Below are 26,436 nucleotides of genomic sequence, written 5' to 3'. Positions count from 1 at the left end.
TCACGATCACTTCCCATTTTTTTTTTTTACGTTTTAAATAAATGCTTCCTCCAGAATGCATCCCGGCAGCATGTTCTTTCCGTTCTTCCTTCTTGCAGGGATAGGCACTATGCCTCGGAGGTGCCTCCCAAACGCTCCATTTCAGTGGCTGTTCTGGGCCCTTGGCCCCCGCCTTTGCCTCGGCGACGGAACTCTTCTGCAATTTCCTCAAAGGACTTGCCTTTGGTTTCTGGCACTTTGTAATAAATAAACACAATGAAGAGGACGAGCAGGCCGGCAAAGATCAGAAACACATATGGTCCGCAGATGTTCTGTGATGGGCAAGAGAGAAAGAGAAGACCAGTTAGCATTCTCTCCCCCATGTTGCCAGCAACGTTGATCAGCCAAGACAACCACCCTTTCTTCAACTGCAGAATATGTATTTCTCTAAGACTTGTCCCAAAATGGACATCATACATGACATCAGATGCAGGGTAGGTAAGGATTCATCTGTAAACGAACAACTGAATGCATTAAAAGCACTCCCAGTTGTTCTTTTGCGAGGGCTTCTTGGTTTTGGCCCCTTTCAAATCAGGCGCCGAATGCAAGCCCCACCAGATTGGTTTCATGTGGGAACTCCCAACTGGTGCAAAATCCCTGCCCAAAGTGGACTTTGCATTTGGCTGTGATCAGCACTGCTAAGTGCAAACTCTGCTGGAATCAGAAGCTCTCTGGAGTTGGTTGCAAACCCCACTCAGATCAGCTACGATTATTTGCTTCCACAGCTGATCATATTTATATTCTGTCTTTCCTCCCAGGTCGGCACGCGTTATTCATTTCCTCCTTTTATGCTCACTACAACCTTGTGAGGTAGGCTTTTCATAACTTCTTGCACCATAGACGGAAGGTTATATATACCCTCGTCCTCTGTACTGGAAACACTTATCATCCTAGGACCCTGTACTTCCTTTGCAAGCAAGAATTGAACAACAGGGATGGAAACCCTCCAGTTTTGTCAGGCTTGAACCATGAAGGGAGCTTGGGAGACAAACCCAAGTTAAGTGATCTCTTGAGTTCACCCACTTAGGATGGGCAAAATCAACTTTAGCCAGCGCCTCTCTCTGAGAATGATGAAGAGCAATGCCTGCATGCTGATCAAGCGAGTGCATGGCAAGCAAGTAAGCAGTGCAACTCTCTTCAGGGCTGGCTTGGGGCTTCTGTGGGGTCCTGGGAACCCAAAGACATTTAGACTGGGGGAGGGAGCCTCTAAAGGTGGTCTTTTTCAAGCTTAAACCCTACACAGGGGCCAAAGCAAGGAGAGGGCACTGGGGATGATTAGGAGGCCCCCATGGGCCATATCTGGCTCATGGGCTGCCAGTTGCCCACCACACAGTGTCCAGCTGGGCCAGAATTAGTTCACACTTTGTCTGATCTGTCCAGGCCTTCCTGAAGACACAGGGAAGACAGTGGAACAGTGATGGGTCCCCAAGCCAGGTACTGGCCATAGCCTTGTCATCCGCTAGCATTGGTCATGGCGCCCCTCTTTATTAGCCTATGACATTTTTGTCAACATATTGGCCATTCTCTGCGCGCCCTTGCAGCATCAGTGCAAAAGGGATCCATGGGATATCACTGCAAAGCCTGGAAATTTATTCCCAACCCCTCCCATTTGTCACTCTAGATTGGTAGCCTGTTCTGTTCCTTACTTTGAATTCTAAATGTATGGACCCCCCCTTTTAAAAAAAGAAAAGAAAGAAAAATCTTGTTTGGCTGTCTCCATCACAACGCAGTTTCCTTACAGCGACATATGGGAAGAACATTCCGATGCAGAAGTTGGTGAACCAGTTGCTGAAGCCGGCCATTGCGACGGCAGCTGGGCGGGGGCCTTGGCTGAATAGCTCGGCCACAATAAACCAGGGAATTGGTCCTGGCCCGATCTCAAAGAAACTGACAAAGAGGAAGACGGAAATCAGGCTGATGTAGCTCATCCATTCGATTTTGGGCTAAAAAGCAAAGCAAAGCAAAGCAGAACCACGTTAATAGCATTAGAGGAAACATTCCCTGAATGTCTGTCTTAATGCATCTGTCTTCAGTCGCTGTCAGTAGACAAGTCCCCTGACATTTTTTAAAAATGTGTTTTTATTAAAGTTTTTCTTGATTTACAAAAGTATGTGCAATGTCTCTCTCTTGTATTCCCCCCATGTAACATTTTTTTACAAATCGGTTTCATTTGTTGAGACATTAGGAAGAAAAGGGGGAAAGGGGTGGAGGGGGGAAAGATGGGTGGGTGTGGGGTCGGGTGGCGATGTTTCTATTTTGCTTAATATATGTGGGGTTTTGTGTCAGCTTTGCTTGTGCAGGTTCTCTGCTATTCACTTGTGTTCCTTTGGTGGTGAGAGAGGTTGGGGTTGTGGCTGTTCATTTGTGGTGGGCTGTGGTGGTCTTTGTTTTCATGTGTGAGTGGAGTGGGTGAGTGTTTTGAAACAGGTTAGCCTTATTGATTTGTATGCTGTTGGTGGATTGTTGTCATTGTCTTGTTGTGCTGTGTATGTGATAAAGGGGAGCCATACCAGGGTGAAGGCATCTTCTTCTATTTGTCCCCATGTCAGTTTCAGTTTATTGGTTAATTTATCTAGTAAGGCGTCCCCTGACATTGATGGAGGGACAGCCAGCCAAAATACAGTAGGCATAGTCCTCAGGAGCATGGTGAAGCCCCACTGTGGGCCTCAGTCCCGACACCTACCTTTGGCTAATATTTTTACTGGTTGCTTTTTCCCCACCTAGACAATGTCTAAAGCCCTCCAACACCAAGAAGTGCAAATGCAAAGATGGCTCCACCAACTGGCAGAAAACGGTATTACCCTCTCAAACAACAATTGAAAGAGGACCACAGGTGTGGTTTATTGCAGGCGTGAGGCCAATGTGTGGCCAATGGCCAGGGATTATGGCAGTTGTAGTTGAGCAACATCCGTAGGCCCAAAGGCTTCCCACACCTGTGCTATTGGATGTTCAAACTCAGCTGGCAGTGTCACCTCGCAAAGGGGAGCCTTACCTGCAGGACAAGCCCAATAGTCATGGTTGTTGCACACACCATCATGCCAGCGAGGCCAGCTATGAAGAGCGAACGCCTCCCTGCTTTCTCCACCAGGAAAACCTGTTGAGTGTAGAACGGCAAAAGTTCGGTTAGCCCATCATCGTTTTGACTTTAAATTGGCAACCAGACTCAACTCCTTGCAGGCCTGTGTCCACACTGTCCCCAAACAAAACCTGAATTTGCAGGTGGACAACCAATCACTGGTGGGAAGAACCCTTTCCCTTATCCAAGCACATCGGTGGTGCTGGTGCATCTTAAATGGGTTTGAGCAGTGTTTCATCTGAATGACCCACTTGGTATATTTAACCCCTGTCTAGAGGCACCCTTAAGTCTCCCGTGATTGCTCTCATCCTAAAGATCTGACCAGTCGCAGGATTGGATGGCACGCATAGGAATATGGGGAGCTGATATATACCAAAGTCTGACCATTGGTCCACATAGCTTGGGTGTGGGGAACCAACTAGCACGGCTTATGGCCAGAGATTATGGGAGTCGTACTTCAAGAACATCTGGAGGGTCAAAGTTCCCCTAAACCTGATCTAGCACCTTATTTTCTACAGTGACTGCCAACAGCTGCCCAGGGTAAAGGTGGCCGACTGTTGATTTTGATTCCTCAAATTTATCCCAATATACACATTTTTGTATGCAAATATTATGCATGTTAACATTTTAACTAATATGTGCATTTCTACAAACATTTTGCCCTGGTCTGTGCATTTTTGTACGTATTACTTGTCTGGAGAACAGCACTACTAAACTAAGAACTCAGCTACATTAGTCAAGAAACAGCGTTTTGAATGCATTATAAACATGCAACACCAGATGGTGCCAAAGAGCAAAAAAATTCTAAGCAATTTTCCATAGTGTTGTTGTTTTTGTTGTTGTTGTTATAATGATTTAATCTCTCACTTATTTATAGTGTTGGTTTTTTCCACCCTAAGAGAAATGCTGATTTCAAAGGATGGCTGTGTATTGTTTCAGAAAGTGTGAATTACGTAGGTTCGCCCAAATGCAACCTGAAATGAATTCCTCCTGCATCTCTAGTCTACGGTTTCAGGCAGGGATCATTCCCAGCCCTACCTGAAGAAGCTGGGGATTGAACTTAGGACCTTCTGCAATTGCTCTGCCACTGAGCTGCATCCCTTTCTGACAACATGGGACGGTATATCTGTACGCATATCCCTTTTCTAGCCCTCCAACTGGCCTGGTGCCCCAGTACACTTTGTTCAGATTGCTCTTTCTGCTACTTTGGTGGACAAGGTCCAAGCAAGTGGTTATTATGTCTAGCAGGCCTGTTGATCTGGATCACCTGCTGTTGACTTTTTGATAAATGTCAGGTAATATTTAAAGTCTCACGGTCAAAAGAAGAAAAGAGCAAACACAAGCAGAGAGGGAAGCCGTGCAGGACATCTATCCCAGACGTCAGATGAAAGACAGGATTTTAAAAATGTTGCCATCGGCACCATAGGTTGATCGACCGCTGCCCAACTAACTGAACAGAATAGTTTTGTTTTTATACTACCTGAGGACCTTTCCATCAGTTTGGTTAAGAAGTTGGGTTTTTTCCTTGCTTCTCCTCATACCTATGGGACCGCCTCTTCTGGTATGTCCCGCAGAGGAACTTACGGTCTTCAGACAAAAACATCCTGAAGGTCCCAGGCCACAGAGAGGTTAGGCTGGCCTCAACTACAGCCAGGGCTTTTTCGGCTGTGGCTCCAATCTGGTGGAACAGTCTGTCACAAGAGACTAGGGCCCTGCAGGACTTGACATCTTTCCACAGGGCCAGCAAGACAGAGCTGTTCCGCCAGGCCTTTGGTCAGGGCACAGCCTGACTCCCTCCTTTGGCAATCTTCACAGAACTTTAGCCTAATGGTTACCATCAATTTGAGTTGAATTAATTTTAATGAAATGATTTTAGAATGTTGTATTATTTTATTGTTGTTAGCCGCCCTGAGCCCGGCTTCGGCTGGGGAGGGCGGGATATAAATAAAATTTATTATTATTATTGTTATTATTATTATTATTATTATTATTATTGCCCCATCCTAACCAGGTTAACGCAGACGCAATGCCTACTGATTTCAGCAAAGGTTGTGTAAGTGCTCAAGATTGCAGTCATTGTCCTGCCTAACTAGCTTCAAACACTTTGCATGCAGAACATTCTAGGTTTGATTTCTGGCATCGCCAGGTAAGCCTGGAAAAAACTGCTGCCGGAAGGTATGGAGAGCTCCTGCCAGTCAGTGTAATATGGAGCCAGAGGGAAGGATGGTCTGACTAAGGCAGCTAAGGCCAGCTGGACAATGTCCCATCTTCATATACTGAGGAACTGCTTCCTCCCAAACATTCCTTGCATGCTCTCAAATCTAGGCCTTCCTAGATATTTGCCAATGTTCTAGGTCTGAGCTGAGACCCTCACCCTCCCAACACTATGCACTACATTTATTTATTTTTAAAAGCCAATAAGAGGTTCATTTTTGTTAGGCAAAAAGCAGCACACCACTGTTGCACTGACAAAATGGTGCCAGTTGTGCACTATAACCCCACCTAGTGACAGAATACGGTATTACCCCTCATGTAACTATTTGAAAAAGAACCACACAGGTAATTCAGTAATTACGGCTGGGCAAGACTTACGGCGACAACAGTGAAGACGGTGTTCACAAATCCCACGCCTATGGTCGCATAAACAGGCTGGCTGACGCGGGCAGTGTTAAAAATATCGGTGGAGTAGTAGAAAATCTAACAAAGCAGAAAGGAGTAAACGGTTTAGAGGCACCAATGGCTCTCCTCTCACTGCGCTAGACAAATCAACACGGAAAGCATTTCCCTAGCATTCCAGGGTGTCAGCGGCACAAATTAGTTTTCTGCTGTATCTACAATAATGCATATTGACAATCTATTGTGACCAAGAGCAAGATCTCTCACAAACTTGCATCAAAGCTACAGTGCTGTTTGATTAGCTGCTTAAATATCTTTAGTTGCCAGGATCCATCACTAGGTGAACTCACAGCATTAATTCCCGAAAACTGCTGGGCAATATGGACCCCGATGGCCACCAGGAATGGCTGCCTGTAGAGAGGGGAGGTGATGAGCTGCCAAATGGAGACAGGCTTCTCTTTGGAGGCTTCTTCCTTCTCTTTCTCCATCTCCTCAAGCTCTTTGTCAGGGCAGTAGTTTTCTCCTCTCAGCCGTTGCAAGCCTAGGGAAGGAAAGGGATTGTGGGTTCCATCTTTGATGAGAAATGGCCCGTGGAAGTAAAACTACCAGTATGGTGCTGCAAGACAGAAGTGTTGTCCACAACAGACCAACACGGCCACCCTTCTGGGAAATTATCTGAGAAAACATGTGACGTTCCTTGAGCCTATTTGTAACAAATATTCAATAGGTTCTAAAGGTGAGGACTATGCAGTTTTTGCAGCTGTTTGCGGCAGTTGGGGCTGATACCCGTTGGGAGTGGTAGGGTTGAAAGCAAAGAGTCTTATGTGTAGATGGAGCCAGAACCAATGACTGAAGAAGAAGAAGAAGGGTTTGGATTTGATATCCTGCTTTATCACTACCCTAAGGAGTCTCAAAGCGGCTGACATTCTCCTTTCCCTTCCTCCCCCACAACAAACACTCTGTGAGGTGAGTGAGGCTGAGAGACTTCAAAGAAGTGTGACTAGCCCAAGGTCACCCAGCAGCTGCATGTGGAGGAGCGGGGAATCAAACCTGGTTCACCAGATTACGAGTCTACCACTCTTAACCACTACACCACACTGGAGCCAGCCAATTCTGGTTCTCTCCCCATGCTCCTCCCTTCTGAATTCTGCAGTGGCAGCACTGAGACACTAAGGGGGAGGAAGCTGGCAGCCCCTGCCACCCTCTGGATGTAAGATAGAAGGCTGGCTGAGTGCAGACTGAGGGCAGCAGTGCCCCTAATGAACCAGCTTCTACTGCAACCCTGTCTTCAAGAGAAGGCCTTCAATGCCTCAGCTGTCTCTTCCCCATTTAATCCATAGAAACATAGAAATGTCACCATGGGGATATTGACAAGTCTGGAATAAATGACGTTTTGCACCTTCGTAATTACAGAAAGCAGGGAAGGGTTTGTCAGTTTGCATTTCTTAGTGCAGAAAGTACTGATCTGATGTGTAGAGATCTTTCCTACTCTAATTAATTCAAGAGAGTTCTGGCAGCTTCTCTGTGTGAAAGAAGCAAGCAGAAGGTTCATGATGTTTGGGTTATACCTTCAGAGAAGCTGAGTACAGCTGGCTTAAACTGGTTCTGTTATCACTTCAGTTAAAGTCATGCTGACTATAAAAGTAAGGCCAGAAGGAGCCCGGGTTTCACTTTCTCCTTCTATCTCTTTTCCTTCTGGTGTGGTGTTCTGTATATAGTGTTAAGGTTTAGACTTATTATAAGTTATTGTAAGTTTAAGTTAAGTCTGCTGCAACTGGATTTCTTATGGACAGTGCCAATCCTGAATGTATTGGATTTATGACCATTATGCTCATTTGCCTTCAGTAGCAGTAAAGCTCTGCTGGATGAAATATTAATTGCCTCTGGTCTATTTTTTGGGAATCCTGCAACATGTTTAAGTTTTTACTCTGCTAACTATACATTGGAGTTCTGCTCTGGCTCAATATTGAGCAGAATTCAGTGACAGGGCTGTAGTTCAGTGATAACAGTACTTGCTTAAATACAGAAGGTGCTACTCCTAGTAGCATCTCCATTAAAGGATTGGCTGAAGAACCTCAGCCCAACACCCTATAGAAGTTCTGCCCATCAGTGTTGACCAGAAGTAGCCAACAAGGCATCCAACTCCCATCGGCCCCAGCCAGCATAACCAGTGGTTAGAGTTGATGGAAGTTGGGAGTCATCTGAAGGCCATGCTGGAAACCTCTGGTGTCAATAAATGGTTGGACCCTGCAGAAGATAATATTTTGTGTTCATAACTTGTAAGAAGTCTATAGCATTTCACGTGTTATTGCCTCCTGTTACTCTTCCGCTGCTCTTACCCAACCCCACCAGCCATGTTTTGTACATCCCAATTAATTCCCAGAGTGCTGTCTGTTTCCTCCCAGCTCCCTAATCCAGCCCCCGACTTATTGTGAGGAGAGTGAAGCCTCAGAAAGTTAAGGACCACAATTCAGCTGTGGAACTTCTGCTTTGCATGTTGAAGGTCTCAGATTTGATACCCAACATAGGAGCCTCCTAGGGGTTGAGGTCCCTTTGCCCTCCAATAAAATATTTGTGGGGGCCACCCCTCCGAGTTGATGGGCATTGCCATTCAAATGGTGTGTGCGCCCCACATCTTGTTACTGATTATGTGGGGCGAGGCTTATCTGCCCCCCCCCCATTTTATTCAAATTGGCAACCCTGATGCCCAACATTGCCACGTAGGGCTAGAGGAAACTCAGTAGACAGCAGCTTGCTCTCCCTCCCTTTCTCACCAAAGCCAGGCCCCATCTTAGAGGGGAAATAAATTGCCATCGCCACCCCATCCCTGAAATGGATCACAATGTGCCAGTGAGACGTGAGGACCAGGGGACTGATGTAGACTGGCAGAGAAAAGTATCCCCTGGAGATAACCTTACTTTTTTTGGCTTCTTCTTGTTTTGAAGCTTTAATGTACAAGTACCGGGGGCTCTCTGGGCAACCAAAGAGCAAGAAGATCTGAAGCACGGCAGCAATTCCAGAAAGAGCGAGGAGCAATGGCCATGTGGAATCTTTTCCTAGCAAGACATCCAGGCCAAGAACCTAAGGGGGAAAAAATGGACCAGTGTTTTTCGTTGCTGTGTTTTTGAAATAAAGAAAAGAGTTATTTGTGTCCAATACTTACTTATGATGAATGTATCATTTACTTAGAATTGTTTTGAGATATTCTTCAAATGGAAATCTTGGTGACATCACTGCTAGGCACCTCACCAGTCCCTCCCACAGTTCCCAGTGCTGATTTGAATGACCAAGAGAGAGGAGTGGGGCAGTCGGGCAGATATGTCCTTTTGATTTCTAAAAAAAATTCCTGGAAGCTTTGTAGCCATTTGCCCCAGCGCATTCCTTTCTAAAGGGATAGACTTTATTTTTCAGAGATGTCGTTATTACAATGGAAAACACTGTGTGTCCCAAATGACAGAGACCCACAAATGAAATATCTCTATGTTCAGAACTTTGGACCAGCAAGCCCTAGAGCACCCCCTCATGGACAAAATCAAATCAACAACCTTCTTGGTATTAAATCTTAGGCACCTATTTTGTCCTGTGAGCAAAATGGCTCTCTTAGAAAACCCTGCTGCATCATGGGAATGGTTCAGCAATACAGATTTGCCCTTGGCGGAGCTTTGTAAATTAAGCGTCAGTTCTGCACACCGTACAAAGGGCTCCCGTGCTGTCCTGCCGTGCAATCACGTGGAGAAAGATAATGTATGAACCATTTTGTCATAGATCTAGCCAGCAGCAATTTCTGTGATCTCAGTAGCGTTGCAAACAGGGAAGGGTTTCGTCCCTGAGTCTGGAAAAGCCAATATAACCCCCAGCCCTAAGACCTGGTGACATAGGCAGCTGTTTGTGCTTTCAGGTTTGCTTTAAAATTGTGCTAGCCAGGAATTCTCTTGCATGTAATGGTAAGAGCCAGATCAGATCTGAAACATCAGATAAAACCAAGAACTAAAAGATGGAGAAAAGTTTGCTTTTGTTCTTATTATGTATTTTGTGTTTTTTTAATATTATGTTTTTATGTTGGGAACCACCCTGAGAACTATTGTTGCGTCCTCGGAGATCCCACACTATGAATGAAATCTACAAATTCAACAATGTTTTGTGAACCGCCCTGAGATCTATGGATATAGGGCAGTATATAAATGTTAATCACCATCATCACCATCTCATTAAGGGGCTTATGGCTGTCCCATTTAGCACTTGACTTGCACAAACATAAATGTGTTCCATGATCAATTTGTCCTCTGTTCGTTTGGTACACACCTGGCTGATGAGGATGCCGATAACGACAGCAAGCTGGTTCATTGATCCCAGAGCCCCTCGGAGAGCGACAGGGGCAATCTCTCCAACATACAGTGGAACAAGTCCAGAGGAGAGCCCTGGGCAAAACATGCAGATGAATCAACCATCGAATCCATCCTGCTGCTGGTGCACTCCAGATCTTCCAGACTACAACTTCCATCAGGCCCAGCCAGCAAGGCTCATGGTCAAGGGATGACGGGAGCTGCTGCCCAAAATATCTAGAAGGCACCAGGTTGAGGAAGGCTAAATCATGCCAACTTTTAAAAATATATATTCTTTTATTGAAAGATAAAAAGTGACACACACACATATCATTTGTAAGTGCACAGAATAAAATAAGACTTGAAAAATTGTAGGGGGGAGAGAGAGAGAGAGAGAGAGAGAGAGAGAGAAAGAAAGGAAGGAAGGAAAGAAGGAAGGAAGGAAGGAAGGAAGGAAGGAAGGAAGGAAGGAAGGAAAACACCCAAGAACATCACAAGATTGCTATTGTAGTTAACCTAATAAAGTGTTTATAAAACCAAATTCCAAATATCGTTTTAGAATGTTTGGAACAAATATTCCAACTTACTAACCAGAGGAATAAGTTTCCCTGCTGTCTTAAGACGGTCTTAAGGCAGAGGTTTTCAACCTTTTTGGGTCCATGGCTCCCTTGACCAACTACTTTCATTCTGTGGCACCCTTGTGGGGCCCAGGAGCCCAGTAATGTCACCCCTTGCCTGCAGAGCTGGCAGCCTCTCCCCCTTGTGGAGTGTGCCCTCAGCCTCCTCTCTTCTCCCCTCTCCTTGGGAGTCCTCTGGGCAGCCGCAGCTGCTGCCCCTGATCTCTGAGCTGCCCCCTCTGCCCCAAAAGAGAGGTCCGTCCTCACACGGCCCCACAGGGGCCTAGGAAGCACCCCCTGGCCAGCCCCAGAGGCACCATTCACTTGGTGAGCTGTGCATGCCTTCAGGAGGCAGTGACACAAGAGGGCATCAGAAGAGGGAGGGAAGGAAAGACGGGGTGTTGCCCGTGGCAACCCTGACCATCATTCAAGACACCCCAGGGTCCCACAGCACACTGGTTAAAAACCACTGTCTTAAGGAATTGAATTAGTGCTTGGATAACATGAATTGGTGGAGCCAACAGCAGATGGAGACCATATTCCCAAAAGATCAGGGCTTCTTTCCCTTCACCCTTCCCTCTGATTCTCCATTTCCTGCCACTTTGCATGCTGACCCCGACTCCAAGCAAACCATCAGGGAAATTCAGAGAGAAGTAACCCCGTGTTTGGAGCCCGCCTTGACTTACCACCATGCAGCCCAGTCAGTACTCTTCCAATGATGATGAAAATGTGGGAGGGGCCAAATTTCGCAATGGCCAAAAAGAGATTCCCAGAGATTGCAAAAATGTTTACCAGCAGCATCGCTCTAACTCTGCAGTGAGGAAGGGAAGCAAGGAGTCAACGTTTTCGCAAAAGAAAGAGCCAAGTTCAGCCACATTTGCCCACTGGTGAGTCGAGAGTATCCACACAATGCAAGGTCTTTCCACAGCAGATCGAAAGCTAGAGGTCAGCTAAAGGTCCTGACTGTGAGACAATATGGACACGGGACATTTTAACCCCTGAATGTAGGGTGCTATTGAAACATGCTGTTCTAATGTTGAGAACTCCCCTGTTCCTTCTGTAAAGTGTACTGACATTAACCCCATAAAGCTAAAGGTAAAGGGACCCCTGACCGTTAGGTCCAGTCATGACTAACTCTGGGGTTGCGGCGCTCATCTCGCTTTATTGGCCGAGGGAGCCGGCGTACAGCTTCCGGGTCATGTGGCCAGCATGACTAAGCCGCTTCTGGCGAACCAGAGCAGTGCACGGAAACGCCGTTTACCTTCCCACCGGAGCAGTACCTATTTATCTACTTGCACTTTGACATGCTTTCGAACTGCTAGGTTGGCAGAAGCAGGGACTGAGCAATGGTAGCTCACCCCGTGGTGGGGATTCAAACCGCCGACCTTCTGATCGGCAAGTCCTAAGCTCTGTGGTTTAACCCACAGCGCCACCCGCGTCCCTTGGGGCATAACCCCATGCTATGGTGTTAAAATGTGCTGTGCCGTGCCACTGATCTAGATTTCTGGCCAGGTGGTTGTCACTGGTGGAGGTAGAAGGAAAGACACAATGCATATATTGCCTTATTTTTATGATGGCGGGCTATGTCCCCAAAAGTTGTTCCAGGTCACTGCAATCTGCAGGGGAGGCCAGGCTGTACATGTGGCCTCATTGCAGAGGAGTGTGTCCTCTCAATAGCTGCACCTGCCCTGTGGAATAACCTCTCAGCATCTGCTTTGCGTTCAGAAGTGTCCTTGGCTCAATCCCCAGCATCTCCAGGTAGGGAACCTGGAGAGCAGCTGCCAGCCAGAGCAGACAGTACTGAGTTAGATGGAGCAATTAGTCTGACTCTGCAATAAGGCAACTTCCTGTGCTCCTTTGTGTGAAATTAAGTGCATACCACTGGACGTTACAGACACATCTATTTGCCTGTTTCTTTCTGACCATCTTTTGCTGGTTTCAGTGTTGATTTGGCCGTCTTGTCTGTTTGGCTCTGGTTTCTAAATTTAAATTTGAATTATTTTATTTTTACCATTTGAGATTTCTCCCAGAAGTGAATACAGCACATAAACTTCTAATAGGTGAATGGATAAATAGCTAATTATTCTGTAAATAAATAAATAAAATATACATAAGACATCACTACAAGGAACACATGTTACTTCACATTATGGAGGGAGAGAATGAAAACCTGAAACCAGGATTCCATTCCCCCTTCCCATGTTGCTCATAGTGTGTTGTTTCATCCTAGGTAAGTCTGTAGAACACAATTCTGTGTTATTCTGCTCTTAATAGAAGCATTTTATTGATCCTGTGGGTTTTATTACCATAGACCTGCACACAGTGCTATTTTTCTATAAAAAGAGGTGCCAGAACTCACCATTAACACCTCCCTTGTTCTCTTAGAACGGCAAAGGCGCCCACCTGAGAGGTGCCAGAACTGAGTTCCGGAAAGTTCCGGCTGAAAAAAAACACTGCCTGCATGAGTACTTGGTTTTGATTTGTGTATCAATGATGTTCCCTCACATGCCAGTGAGAACCATCTCCACAGCCCATGTTGCGTAAGTTTTGTTTCCCCTTTTTCCTGGCCGCTTGTGAAACCAGAATTTCTCACCTTGGCATCTTTTCACCAATCCAGCCAACAGTGAAGGAGGAAATCATCCCACCCACAGCAAATACAGAAACAGAGGTGGACCAGAGCATCATGACGGTGGGGTTTTTAAGGATGTCATCTGTCCCGTTTCCAGACGATGCAATATTCAGCACTTTACCGTAGTGGAGCATGATGATCTATAATGATGATACAAGTGCAATATTTACTAAAGATCCAAAACTTCTTATAGACTTTTTGCATGAAAAAGAAAATGAGCTTACAATGTCTGGGTTCAAGAACTGAAGAAAATATTGGTTTACACAAAGTGGAATTGTTGGGTGTTAGTCTGGAGTGGATGTTTCGAACAACTTTCTACATATAGCTGACAGACAAAGACAGAAGTTCTCTCATTTTTTTGTCTTCCTTTTTCCTTCGTTCCTTTCTTTTCTTCTTCTTATCTTCTTCCTTTTGGCTTGTGTTTTTATTTAGATTAGCTTTTTATATTGGATAAAAAGATATTGGACATTTGATACTAATCTTTGTATACCCCCCAACTTTATGTAATTAATAGATAAATGACAAAGTGCCGTATTTTTTGCTCTATAAGACTCACTTTTTCCCTCCTAAAAAGTAAGGGGAAATGTGTGTGCGTCTTATGGAGTGAATGCAGGCTGCACAGCTATCCCAGAAGCCAGAACAGCAAGAGGGATTGCTGCTTTCACTGCACAGCGATCCCTCTTGCTGTTCTAGCTTCTGAGATTCAGAATATTTTTTTTCTTGTTTTCCTCCTCCAAAAACGTCTTGTGGTCTGGTGCGTCTTATAGAGTGAAAAATACGGTATATTAGTAATTTCGTTGGCCCTACACTACCCACAGATCGATCCTTTGGGATCCTAGGGGCTATTCATGTGATATTAAAGCTGGCACCAAGTGTAGACTCACCAGGAAACTGCAGTCAGTCCTGCCTCTCTGATACACACAGGACCAATGATCAAATATGGCAAACCAAATCAAAACAAAAGAATAAGCACATTTACTCGCCTGTTGTGGAGCATTGATGACTCCAATGCAGTACCCATATTGGAAAAAGCCAAGGACTGCAGAGAAGACGGCTAAAAACAGGGTCCCTGTGACATCCTAGGAAAGGGGTAACAAACGAAGGCACAGCGTCACTTTTTATCCTTAAGTTTCTGGATTGAGGGCTAGATCTGGCATGCATTATATTCCAACCTTTCATTTTAAGTCAATCCAGAAACCATAAAAGGCAGTACGAGGAAAGCAGAGCTGGGGGACCTGTGGCGCTGCAGTGGACTACAACTCCCATCAGCCTCTTGCCAGCACAGTCATTGGTCAGGGATGATGGGGGCCATTGTCTAACGATTGGAGGACCACAGTTTTCCCAGCCCTGGAACAAAGCACCTGAAAACAGACAGGAGTCAACATCTCCAACAATAAGGCAAGCACGAGGGTTAAGCATTGCCATGATGCTATTGGCATTAATGATATGTGGTGGTTAGCAAATCCGAGTTTCCTGCTTGCTACAAACTGAGCATCACATTGACCTTTCACTGCTGTGAAACCTGATGCAATTCCTTCCCGTTCCAAATGTGTGGTTTGGCTAAAGGGAAAATTCACATGGCCGCAATAGTATGCCAAATTGTGGGTTAATAAAACCAGATGCAGCAGCTGGCAGCATGCTAACGTGATGGTTTTGAGTCAGTATCCCGCTGAAAGAGCACCCCTATTTACTCTGCTCCCCTAGCCCTTTTCAGTGAGCGCATAGGTAGGGTGGGGGTTATGTTCTTAGGTCACCTCATAGTGGGGCAGATTTACTGACCATGGCAGGACTGTGCCTCTCCCCCCACTATGTTTAACTTGTCTATAAATGACCTGAATATCAGTCTATTGACACACCAGAATTGTTAGCTGAAAGGTAAATACAGTGGTACCTCGGGTTACATACGCTTCAGGTTACAGACTCCGCTAACCCAAAAATAGTACCTCAGGTTAAGAACTTTGCTTCAGGATGAGAACAGAAATCGTGCTCTGGCGGCACGGCGGCAGCAGCGGGAGGCCCCATTAGCTAAAGTGGTGCTTCAGGTTAAGAACAGTTTCAGGTTAAGAACAGACCTCCAGAACAAATTAAGTACTTAACCCGAGGTACCACTGTAAAGCCTTTTTAAAGTGGAGATTCTCCTATCCCAGTCTGCACTGGATTTCAAATTCTGTTTGTGTTATGTAATGGTTTTCATATATGTTTCTGTTGCTGATGCTTTCATAGCTAATTTGCTTCGATATGTTTCATGGGATGCAATCCGTAAATGAAAGGGAATGTACAAACAAATGATCCCATTTATAAAGCACATTTTTAAAATGTTCAAACCACCTCACATATATGATCTCAATAACCCGCACTTATTCTACAGCTGGATGTGACAGCTCTTTTGACGTTTCATATATAATGAGCCTGAGAAATGGCAAGTCTTATGACTTCATAGGAGAGCCAGTGTGATGTAGTCATTGGATTGTTGGGAGTAGGACCTGAGAGACTTGGCCATGAAACTCACTGGGTAACCAGTCACTGCCTCTCAGCCTAGCCTACCTCACAGGGCTGTTGTGGGCAGTAAATGAGGCAGGGGAGAACCATGTATGGCACTTTGAGGAGGACCGGCCCACCCAGGAGGCAAAGTGAGCCATCCACCTCAGGCATCAGGAGCCAGAGGGGTGGCAGATCCTGATGTAGATCTTTAGTCCCCCCCCCCTTGTTCCTGATGTTAATCTTCACTCACCCCTTCTTCCCTGGCAGGGAGGGGGCGCCATTTTGTAGTTTGGCCTCAAGTGCCAAAATATATTGGGCCGGCCCTGACTTTGAGCTACTCCTTCTTCCCTCTTCCTTCTTACTTCTGACACGTGTCATAGCCAGGGTTTCACCTCCTTTCATCCAAACTGAGAAACTGTGGTTTAATTTTGGGCCTGGATGTGAACCCAAAAGGGTAGTGGCAACCCGTACCCTGGAAACATTTCGCAAAACAATGAACAAGCTCTCAGATCTCTAGAACTCGTGCATCCTAAGTAGACTGCTGGAAAACATGACGTTTGCTCACTACTTTGTGACATTTGCTGCCCATGCATGGAACAAATGCCCCGGCAGAGCCAATCTGGCACTCCTGCTGATGTATTTGCACCACACTGGCCTCTCTGCTGTAACAACAACAACAACAACAATTTATTATTTATACCCTGCCCACCTGGCTGGGTTTCCCCAGTCACTCTGGGAGGCTTCTAACAAAATATTAAAAATACAATAAAACACCAGACATTTAAAACTTCCCTAAAGAGGGCTGCCTTCAGATGTCTTCTAAAAGGCAGATAGTTGTTTATTTCCTTGACATCTGATGGGAGGGCATTTCACAGGGCGGGCGCCACTGCCAAGAAGGCCCTCTGCCTGGTTCCCTGTAACCTCACTTCTCACAAGGAGGGAAGCGTCAGAAGGCCTTCGGCGCTGGACCTCAATGTCCCACCTGAACGATGGGGGTGGAGACGCTCCTTCAGGTATACTGGGCCGAGGCCATTTAGGGCTTTAAAGGTCAGCACCAACACTTTGAATTGTGCTCAGAATTGGGAGCCAATGTAGGTCTTTCAGGATCAGTGTTATATGGTCTTGGCGGCTGTTCCCAGTCACCAGTCTAGCTGCCGCATTCTGGATTAGCTGTAGTTTCCAGGTCACCTTCAAAGGTAGCCCCATGTAGAGCGCATTGCAGTAGTCCAAGCAGGAGATAACTAGAGCATGCACTACTCTTGCGAGACAGTCCACAGGCAGGTAGGGTCTCAGCCTGCGTACCAGGTGGAGCTGGTAGACAGCTGCCCTGGACACAGAATTGACCTGTGCCTCCATGGACAGCTGTGAGTCCAAAATGACTCCCAGGCTGCACACCTGGTCCTTCAGGGGCACAGTTACCCCATTCAGGACCAGGGAATCCCCCACACCCACCCGTCCCCTGTCCTCCCAAAACAGTACTTCTGTCTTGTCAGGATTCAACCTCAATCTGTTAGCCGCCATCCATCCTCCAACCGCCTCCAGACCCTCACACAGGACCTTCACCGCCTTCACCGCTACATTATCATCTCCCCCTTTTCTCCCTCCCAGTAAGTAGCAGTGAGCGACCCAGCTGTCAGCAGGTCAGGTGAGTGTCGCTGAAACTCATAACTCTACTGGCCATTATGGACAGAGTTCAGGCACACAATCCAGCCTGAGAAGAGAGAAAGGTCAAATATATTTTACTTAGCACAGGGAAAAAATCAATTTCCAGAAAGCATATATTACAAGAGATTAGCTTGAGAAGGCCCTAACTATACTACAAATCAATAATTTTTTTTCCATACCTGTGAAACGGCCATCCTTCGGCCGTTGGGAGGCCTCCCAACAGAAGCAACTACGGACTGTTAAGGGCTGAGAATTCTCTGCCTGCTGCATCACAGAGCAATACTCTCCAAGGTTCCATGACATGACGGAACAACTATGCATCTTCCCTCTGCTCTGTTTACCAGGAACAGCCCCTAATCCATTTGTTTTCAAGTGAGATTTGGGGTTTTATTTATTTTTTTGGTGTGAAATGTTTCCTCCTGATTTTGGTTCCCTCCTTGGGTCTCCAGAAGTGCCTTCCTCAAAAATGAAGGGAGAAGAACCCAGGTGTTTTTAAAGCCCCTTTCAAAACTATTGCCTTCCCAAGACAAATTAACAACAACAACAACAAATTTTATTTACATCCGCCCTCCCCGGCCAAAGCAGGGCTCAGAGCGGCTAACATCATACAAATAAGACAATGCATAAAAAAAAGCGATCAATAAATTAAGATGCATCCCACAATTAATTCAAACAAATTAAAATTAAAATTAAAACTGGACAAGTGGCAATTTAATAACCAATAACCAATATACTATTCCATTAAAAACAAAGGCTGAAACAGACAATTCCAATCACAATAAAACAACCCGTTCATAAAATCCAACAAATCTCATGCACATTTACTCAGACGTAACCCTGTTAGCCTCAGTGAAGCTTATTCTCAGAAACGTCTGTAGCCTTAGGGTGGGTATAGTAATCTTTGCTCACAAAGATGCAGGTTGGGCACATTTTATTGAGGTCCAGAAACAAGCACATAGGGAGGTCCAGATTAAAAGCAACACCAGCCCCTGCAATATTATCCCCATCCCCAGCTTCTGCGCAGAAAGCCTTGCAGCAACTCTGCAAAACATACAGTTCCAATCACAATAAAAAAGCCAGGTCATAAAATTCAATTCACTACATGTAGTGCAAGACTATGCACATTTACTAAAAGTACCGTATTTTTTGCTCCATAAGACTCACTTTTTCCTTCCTAAAAAGTAAGGGGAAATGTGTGTGCGTCTTATGGAGCAAATGCAGGCTGCGCAGCTATCCCAGGAGCCAGAACAGCAAGAGGGATCGCTGCTTTCTCTGCTCAGCGATCCCTCTTGTTGTTCTGGCTTCTGAGATTCAGAATATTTTTTTTCTTGTTTTCCTCCTCCAAAAACTAGGTGCCTCTTATGGTCTGGTGCGTCTTATAGAGCGAAAAATACGGTAATCCCCGTGTTCAACGGGGCTACTCCCAGACAAGTCTGAAGAGGGCAGTTAATTAGCCTGGGTATAGTGATTTTCGCTCACTTATGAAGATACAGGCTGCTCAGATATTACTGGGGTGCTGAAGCAAAGTACACAGGCAGGTCCAAATTAATGGCAACATCTGTCTCCAACCAGCTAAGAAACCTTTACAGGAACTTTGCAAATCAAAATCAAACACCTTTGCCCCCTGCCCGCCACAACACACAGGTGCAATGTTCCAGGACTGCCAGCCCAACTTGTCAGAGGTAACATCCTGCACTGATCCCCCTCCATGACGCATGTGTCCTTGTGGATGACCAAACCACACCACCAGGGACTCAGGCTACATTAGTAAAGAAACAACAATTTGAATGCGCTATAAACATGTAACACCAGATGGCACCAGAGGGCAGGAAATTTTTATACACGATTTCCCATACTGTCCTCCCCCCTTTTTTATAACGATCTAATTGCTAACTTATTTATAGCGTTTTTCCCCTGTGTGTAGATCCACCCCCAAACTAGCCCAAGACATTTTGTTGTCAGAGATAGAGGTACAACTTGTGACCCCATCTCACACAAATCAATGTCCGTAATGGGACCCAGTACCAGATCAGTTGTTTTAGCCCTTGAGGCAGAAATTTCCACAGTCAGCCATAATGCAATAGTAATAAATGGAAAGACAAAAACAAAAATGCTATCCTTTAATGACATCTAAACATGGAGTGAAATCTGATTCAGTTGCATTTAAGGGTTACAGTTGTACCTTGGTTTAATCTGTTCCGGGAGTCCGTTTGACTCCGGGAGCAGTTTGAAAACCAAGGCGTGGCTTCCAATTGGCTGAAGGAACGTCCTGCAGCGAATCAGAAGCCGGGGAAGCTGTGCCAGACATTCGACTTCCGAAAATTGTTTGAAAACCAGAACAATCACTTCTGGTTTTCTATTGTTTGGGAGCCGAAACGTTTGTGTTCAAAGGCATTCAGTTCCGAGGTTCCACTGTATTTTATCTGACACACCCTTTCTGAAACAAAATGCAAACTGAAACACAGCCCTCCTTCCAAAGAGTTCTCCTGATTTTGCAATGCAGCTTTCTAATCAAGTAATGTGTACAAAAATACGTATACTAGTGTTACATGTGCATGTAAGTGCATATATGAATTTAAATAACATGCAAACGGGTATTATGCTAGGAGGAAATTGCATTGCAAAAATGCGTAAATTGCACTGAAATACTTTCTGCAAGGACTGAAAAACCAAATTCACAATCTGATGTGGAAGTGTGGTATTGGGTAGAAACTGAATCTGGACATCTTCATCCAGTGAGAGAAAGGAAAACTGGCTGTAAAAAGAAGAGCACGTGGGAAGCCCCACAAAAGGAGGTAAACAAGATTTTTGGCTCGCATCTGTGTCAACGTTTATTTTCTTTTTTGCCTCCCTTTTGCTGACATGCCCCACAGCTCACGGATGCCCTCCTGTTCTACTACGCATCAGTCCCCAACATACACTGTCATGTAGGTAGACACATCAGCCCAGACACTCAAAATAAGAAAACCAGCCCTCTCTAAAACTCTGTGTATGGTGGCTGGGTGTCACAGGCCTGGTTTGAGGACAGTTTTCGTAACTGGAATGACAAATGATGATTGGCTGGAGTTGGGGAGAGGAAGGCTTCAAAAACGCTTAACAACAAAAGATTCTCTCTCTCTCTCTCCCTCATAACATTAGAACTCTTGGACATTCGAAGAAGCTGATTGTTGGAAGATTGGGGACAGATAAAAGATCGTACTTCTTCACACAATGCGTAGTCAAACTATGGAACTCGCTCCTTCGCAGTCTAAATACTCCACAAAGCGACTATTAGTTCCATGAGGAAAAAATATATTATCCCCTTTCCCCGTGATACTAATAGCAATTTAGAGGGGATTAAGATTGGACGCTGAGGAAAGCACAAAAGGCCCCACCCCCCATTGTTATTTACTGAGCCAGTCAAGTTCTGAGCACAGGACAGCCACAAAAATGTCTGGAGATCCAGCCATGGCTCCAACACAGAGCTGGGGAAGCTGCATCCCTCCAGATGTTACAAGACTACAACTCCCATCAGCCTCAGCCAGCACAGCCAATGGCCACGGATGATGGGAGCTGTAGTTCAACGACATCTGGAGGGTCACAGGCTCTCCATCTTACATCATGGCGTCTCTTCCCACAATAGTGACAATTACTGTCCAGTTTCCCAGCTCCATAATTGACAATATGATTATGTGTCCGAGTTTGCATGGAGCTTTTAAAGGGGGGTTATACACAATCCGTACTGTTTTTGGGGAACAGGGGACGGTTGGGTGTGGAGGACTCCCTGGTCCTGAATGGGGTAACTGTGATCCTGAAGGACCAGGTGTGCAGCCTGGAAGTCATTTTGGACTCACAGCTGTCCATGGAGGTGCAGGTCAATTCTGTGTCCAGGGCAGCTGTCTACCAGCTCCACCTGGTACACAGGCTGAGACCGTACCAGCCCACAGACTGTCTCGCCAGAGTGGTGCATGCTCTAGTTATCTGCCACTTGGACTACTGCAATGCGCTCTACGTGGGGCTACCTTTGAAGGTAACTTGGAAACTACAATTAATCCAGAATGGGGCAGCTAGACTGGTGACTGGGAGCGGCTGCCGAGACCATATAACACCGACCCTGAAAGACCTACACTGGCTCCCAGTACGTTTCCAAGCACAAGTCAAAGGGTTGGTGCTGACCTTTAAAACCCTAAATGGCCTTGGCCCAGTATACCTGAAGGAGCATCTCCACCCCCATTGTTCAGCCCAGACACTGAGGTCCAGCTCCGAGGGCCTTCTGGCGGTTCCCTCACTGTGAAAAGTAAGGTTACAGGGAACCAGGCAGAGGGCCTTCTCGGTAGTAGCGCCCGCCTTGTGGAACGCCCTCCCATCAGTTGTCAAGGAAATAAACAACTATCTGACTTTTAGAAGACATCTGAAGGCAGCCCTCTTTAGGGAAGTTTTAAATGTTTGATGTTTTATCACTTCATTATTATTATGAATATTATTCCGTTGCTAGCTAACCTGACCTCTCAACAGCTGAGCCACTGCTGCATACCAGAATGAAGACGGGGAGAGGTAAGATGGTGGGGACATAGGCATGGTGCAAACGCACCAGTGGACCCAGACGGGTGTGCCTGTTGGGGCATTTGGGCTACCCTGGCCTTCCTGCCAGATTGCCCCTCCTCATCTTCCTCCTGGTAAGCTGTAGCAACTCCGCTGTCAGGAGGCCAGGTGAGGGCTGCTGACCCACCCACCCCACGAGCCGCTACTGCAGAATCTCATAACTCTACTGCCCATCACAAATAGAGTTCAGGCAGACAATTCAGCCTGAGAGGATGGGAGAGAGAGGTTGAATATCTTTTAGTTAGCACAGCAAAAATCCATTTCCAGAAAGCACATATCGCAAGAGATAAAAATGAGATTGAGAAGGTTCTAGCTATACTACAAATCAATTAAAGTTTTATACCTGTGAAACGGCCATCCTTCCGCTGTTGGGAGGATTCCCAATGGAATCACAGCAACTACGGATTGGTAAGGGCTGAGTATTCTCTGCCTCTTTCATCACAAAATAATACTTTCCAAGGTTCCATAAGATGAAGGAACAGTTACCCTTCTTCCAACTGTCCTGCATACCAGGAACAGCCCCATATTGCCCTCTAATAATAATAATAATAATAATATTTTTTAAAAAAATTGGGGTAGTTTTTTTTTTCAGGGTGAAGAATTTTATTCTCCATTTTTTGGTTCCTGCTCTGGATTTCTAGAAGTACCCCCCCAAAAAAGACCACACCCTTCAGGTATTTCTATGCCCTTTTCAGGACTATAACTTTCTCAAGCCACCTCATTTTAATAACCAATATACAATTCCATTAAAAACAAACACTAAACATACAGTTCCAACCAGAGTAAAACAGAAAGTTCATAAAATTCAGTAAACGGTATGCACATTTATCCGGAAGTAACCTACACTGTGTTCAATGGTGCTTACTCCAAGAAAAGTCTGCATAGGACTGTAGCCTGCATGTAGCCTTTTCCCTCACAAAGAAACAAGTGGGACAGATATTACTGGGGTGCAAAACAAGTACACAGGGAGGTCCAGATCAAGAGCAGCATCAGATCCTACCATCTACATCATCAACATCATCATCATAATTTCTTATTATTTATTAAATTTGTATACTGCCCTCCATCCAACAATCACAGGGCGGTTCATAACATAAAATTACAAATTGAGAACACAAAATATGTCCCCTGCTCCCAACAAATATCTGCCCAGAAATCTTTTGTGTGTGTGCGTGTGCGCTCGCATGTGTGTGCGTGTGCGCGCACACACACACACACACACAAACACACAAACAAACAATGTCTTGAGGTGCATTTCACGACAACAGAGCTTGAAAACTGCTGTAGACAACCTCTTGCACTAGTTATGCATCCTTATGAATGACCAAGTCAGAGCAGAAAGGGTACAATTCAACATGAGTTTACTTAGAGTACACCCAATGAAATTAATGAAGATTCCCAACTTCATTTCATTAATTACAATGGCTGTACTCTGAAGTAAACTTACATGGCAGGTCACCTCTTGTTCAAGATTGAGTTGAGACTTGTGACCTCGCCAGAAGCTTGGGAATCACTGCCTGTGATATCTTTATTGGCTCAAGTTTGTATGTGATGATTTGCGCTTTTTTAAAAAAACCTTTTTATCTTGGAAATAGTAAAAACAGAAAAATCATATCACGCAAACCAGCCCCAAGGGTCAAACTATATGTTACCTCCCACATCTACCCAGCAGACAGGTGGGTGGCGCCACCCCATCTATCAATCACCTGATGTCATGACGGCACCAGCTGACTGACACCTGCCAAAGTTCACATTAGGTCATGGTAACAGTTGAAGTTTTGGCAAATTTCTTTGAAGGCACGCTTTGAAGGCACTGGAAACGTGCCTTCAAAGGGCTTCCCTGTAACAAACAATCAGCTGATTGATTTTTCTGTGCAGGTGGAAATGCTCGTAAAAGTAGAGTATTTCCCTCTCTGCAGAGAAAGCAGGTTGTATTTAAAGTGCGAGAGGAAGCCCTTTGAATACAAGCCATTGACCTCAGCTGATCCTCAGTCCTTGCAATGAGCTCTGTGCTGTGCTTTGAAGACCCAACAATCACCTGCCCCACCACTTAGGTCAAGCGTGCATAATGTCAGGTGTCAGGCAGGTGGGTTTAACTGAGCATATGGGCTGGAAGTCTCCCCCTTCCCCCAAGCAGGAGAGCCATGACTGCATGCTCCCCACCCCAATGAACAGTTGATTGAAGCAACGACTCTGGGATAGAGGGTGTTTATCGCTTCATCACTGTACCGTTTCCCTGGTAGAGCAGTAGAGACTTAGGTCTCCAGCTGGACTACAGTTCCCATCATCCCTGACTACTGGTCCTGCTAGCTAAGGATGATGGTACTTGTAGTCCAAAAACAGCTGGAGATCCAAGTTTGGGAAACACTGCTGTAGAGCCAGCCCACAAAAGCTGCCATTAGTCACACGAGGAAAGAAATATATTGGGTTGTAGTCAATGAAGTTTTATTCAGAGTAGAACTACTAAAAGGAATGAGCACTGACCAAGTTAGGTCTATTAATTTCAGTGGCCGTACCCTAAGTACAACTTAATTGTATACCACCCATTATATCCCCCATTGTGGGACTAATATCAATTCGGAGGGGGTTAAGATTGAGAAAATCTGACAGCCAGTGTGGTTTTGTAACTAAGTAATTTTGGGCCAGTCACAGTCTCTCAGCCTAACCTACCTCATGGGGTTGTTGTGAGGATAAAAGAGGGAGGAAGTTAGGACCACGTTTGCCACCTTGAGCGCCTTTGCAGAAACATGGGGTGTAAATGTAAATAAATGAATAAATAAGACATTGAGGCAAGCATAAAAGACACCCAGTCAAGTTCTGAGCGACTTCTAGGTAAAGGGTAAAGGGACCCCTGACCATTAGGTCCAGTCACGGACGACTCGGGGGTTGCGGCGCTCATCTCGCTTTATTGGCCGAGGGAGCCGGCGTACAGCTTCCGGGTCATGTGGCCAGCATGACTAAGCTGCTTCTGGCGAACCAGAGCAGCGCACAGAAACGCCGTTTACCTTCCCGCCGGAGCGGTACCTATTTATCTACTTGCACTTTGACGTGCTTTTGAACTGCTAGGTTGGCAGGAGCAGGGACCGAGCAACGGGAGCTCAGCCCGTCACAGGGATTTGAACCACCGACCTTCTGATCGGCAAGTCCTAGGCTCTGTGGTTTAACCCACAGCGCCACCCGCATCCTTGAGAGACTTCTACTTTGAAGTAAAAACAAAAAATGTCTGGGGAAACCAGTTATAGCTGTAACACAGAGCTGAGGAACATGTCATAGTTTGAGATGTCATAGGACTACAACTCCTATCAGGCTCAGCCAGCACAGCCAGTGAGCAAGGCTGATGGGAGTTGTAGTCCAACAACATCTTGAGGGCCACAAGTTCTCCAGCTCTGCCTCACATGTGGTTTGGGGTTGTTGGCTGAAATCTTTATCCTGGCCTTCGGCACCTGAGATGTGTTTTCAGGGTCCACCCTATTCTTGCGAACGTAATGTGTTTTAACTTCTGTAGTTTTAAAATTGTTGTGGCCCGCCCTAGGACCTGTTGGTGGAAGGTGGGTCATAGTAATAACAAGAATAATAAAAAAATATTGACACTCTTCCGCTACACAGTTCTAGGATCTAGGCTGAAGGCTGTTGATTGATAGGGAACATATTCAATCCAATCGGAGAAGCAAGTGGGCTGATACAGTTTACTATTTCTCTACAAAATGGAAGTGTTTAGAATGTTGTTGACTGGCTCAACCAAACAAACATCACATTTCATATTTGCTAAACAGAGGAAACGTGCAAAGCAGAATGAAAAAAAGTTGTCATGAAAAGAGTATGCTTGATATGCATCAAATTCACCAGAGCAGCCCTTTGTGTAAAATCTATTGACAGCATGTTTTATCCATGAGAGATTCAGAATAAGATACAATGCGTGATTTCCTCTGTTTTGTAGCTTTCAATCTTAAGTGACAAAAATAGAGATTCCTCGCTATTCTTGACATTTCCCCTTGCAGTTACAAAAACCACCTTTCCCCTCTTCTTCCCGTTTTCATTATTTGCCATTTCTTCCGTAATAAAGGTGTCATTAGCTAATTCAGATACGGGGGACATGAATTCCCATTTGGAAGTCTGATGAAGTATCATAGGGATAAAGGGAGCTGTCTTATACCGAGTCAGAACATTGGTCCATGTTGCTAAGTCCTGTCTACACTGACTGACAGAGGCTCTCTAGGGTGCCAGGCAAGGATCTCGTAGGCATACCTGGAGATGCTGGGATGCTCTACCACTGAGCTACCAGCCCTTGCGCAATCTTGAAATCAGTGTTACCTTCATTAGTCCGTCCTTCGGTTTCTTTCCCATCGCCTCCGTCTTCCTCAATTGATCCACGTAACCCAAAAAAGCTCGGGCTGGTCACTTGCCAAAAGG

The 26,436-nt window shown here is 45.5% G+C and overlaps 1 protein-coding gene across 3 annotated transcripts; it reads right to left on the bottom strand.

Annotated features, from left to right (window-relative positions):
- On the bottom strand, nt 1-26,436 carry SLC2A2 (solute carrier family 2 member 2). 3 transcript variants are annotated; one of them, XM_081008050.1, is made up of 11 exons: nt 26,338-26,436; nt 14,283-14,378; nt 13,264-13,439; nt 11,357-11,481; nt 10,034-10,149; nt 8,650-8,812; nt 6,082-6,272; nt 5,708-5,812; nt 3,032-3,133; nt 1,779-1,982; nt 1-311 (listed from the first exon to the last, which is right to left on the bottom strand). In XM_081008050.1, exons 1-11 carry the CDS (start codon nt 26,368-26,370, stop codon nt 108-110), a joined length of 1,515 nt encoding a protein of 504 aa, XP_080864176.1. In that variant the 5' UTR covers nt 26,371-26,436; the 3' UTR covers nt 1-107. The 3 variants fall into 3 exon arrangements, with proteins under 3 accessions (XP_080864176.1, XP_080864175.1, XP_080864177.1); XM_081008049.1 differs by lacking the exon at nt 26,338-26,436 and adding an exon at nt 22,370-22,537; XM_081008051.1 differs by lacking the exon at nt 26,338-26,436 and adding an exon at nt 17,625-17,711.

This window comes from Podarcis pityusensis (genome assembly GCF_964106645.2).
Source record: "Podarcis pityusensis genome assembly, chromosome: 5".
In the NCBI taxonomy this organism is placed as follows: domain Eukaryota; kingdom Metazoa; phylum Chordata; class Lepidosauria; order Squamata; family Lacertidae; genus Podarcis; species Podarcis pityusensis.
Note: the sequence above shows the minus strand (reverse complement) of the source record. Positions and strands in the feature narration are given on the sequence as shown.

Bases quoted from the DNA above. Each gene is read 5' to 3' on its own strand.
- SLC2A2 (XM_081008049.1), bottom strand. From the start codon at position 22,534: ATGCAGGACAGTTGGAAGAAGGGTAACTGTTCCTTCATCTTATGGAAC. The intron at 3,134-5,707 runs GTAAGTCTTGCC...TACACTCAACAG, and splicing joins CCGTCTTCACTGTTGTCGCC to GTTTTCCTGGTGGAGAAAGC. The intron at 1,983-3,031 runs GTAAGGCTCCCC...TTTGCTTTTTAG, and splicing joins CTATTGGGCTTGTCCTGCAG to CCCAAAATCGAATGGATGAG.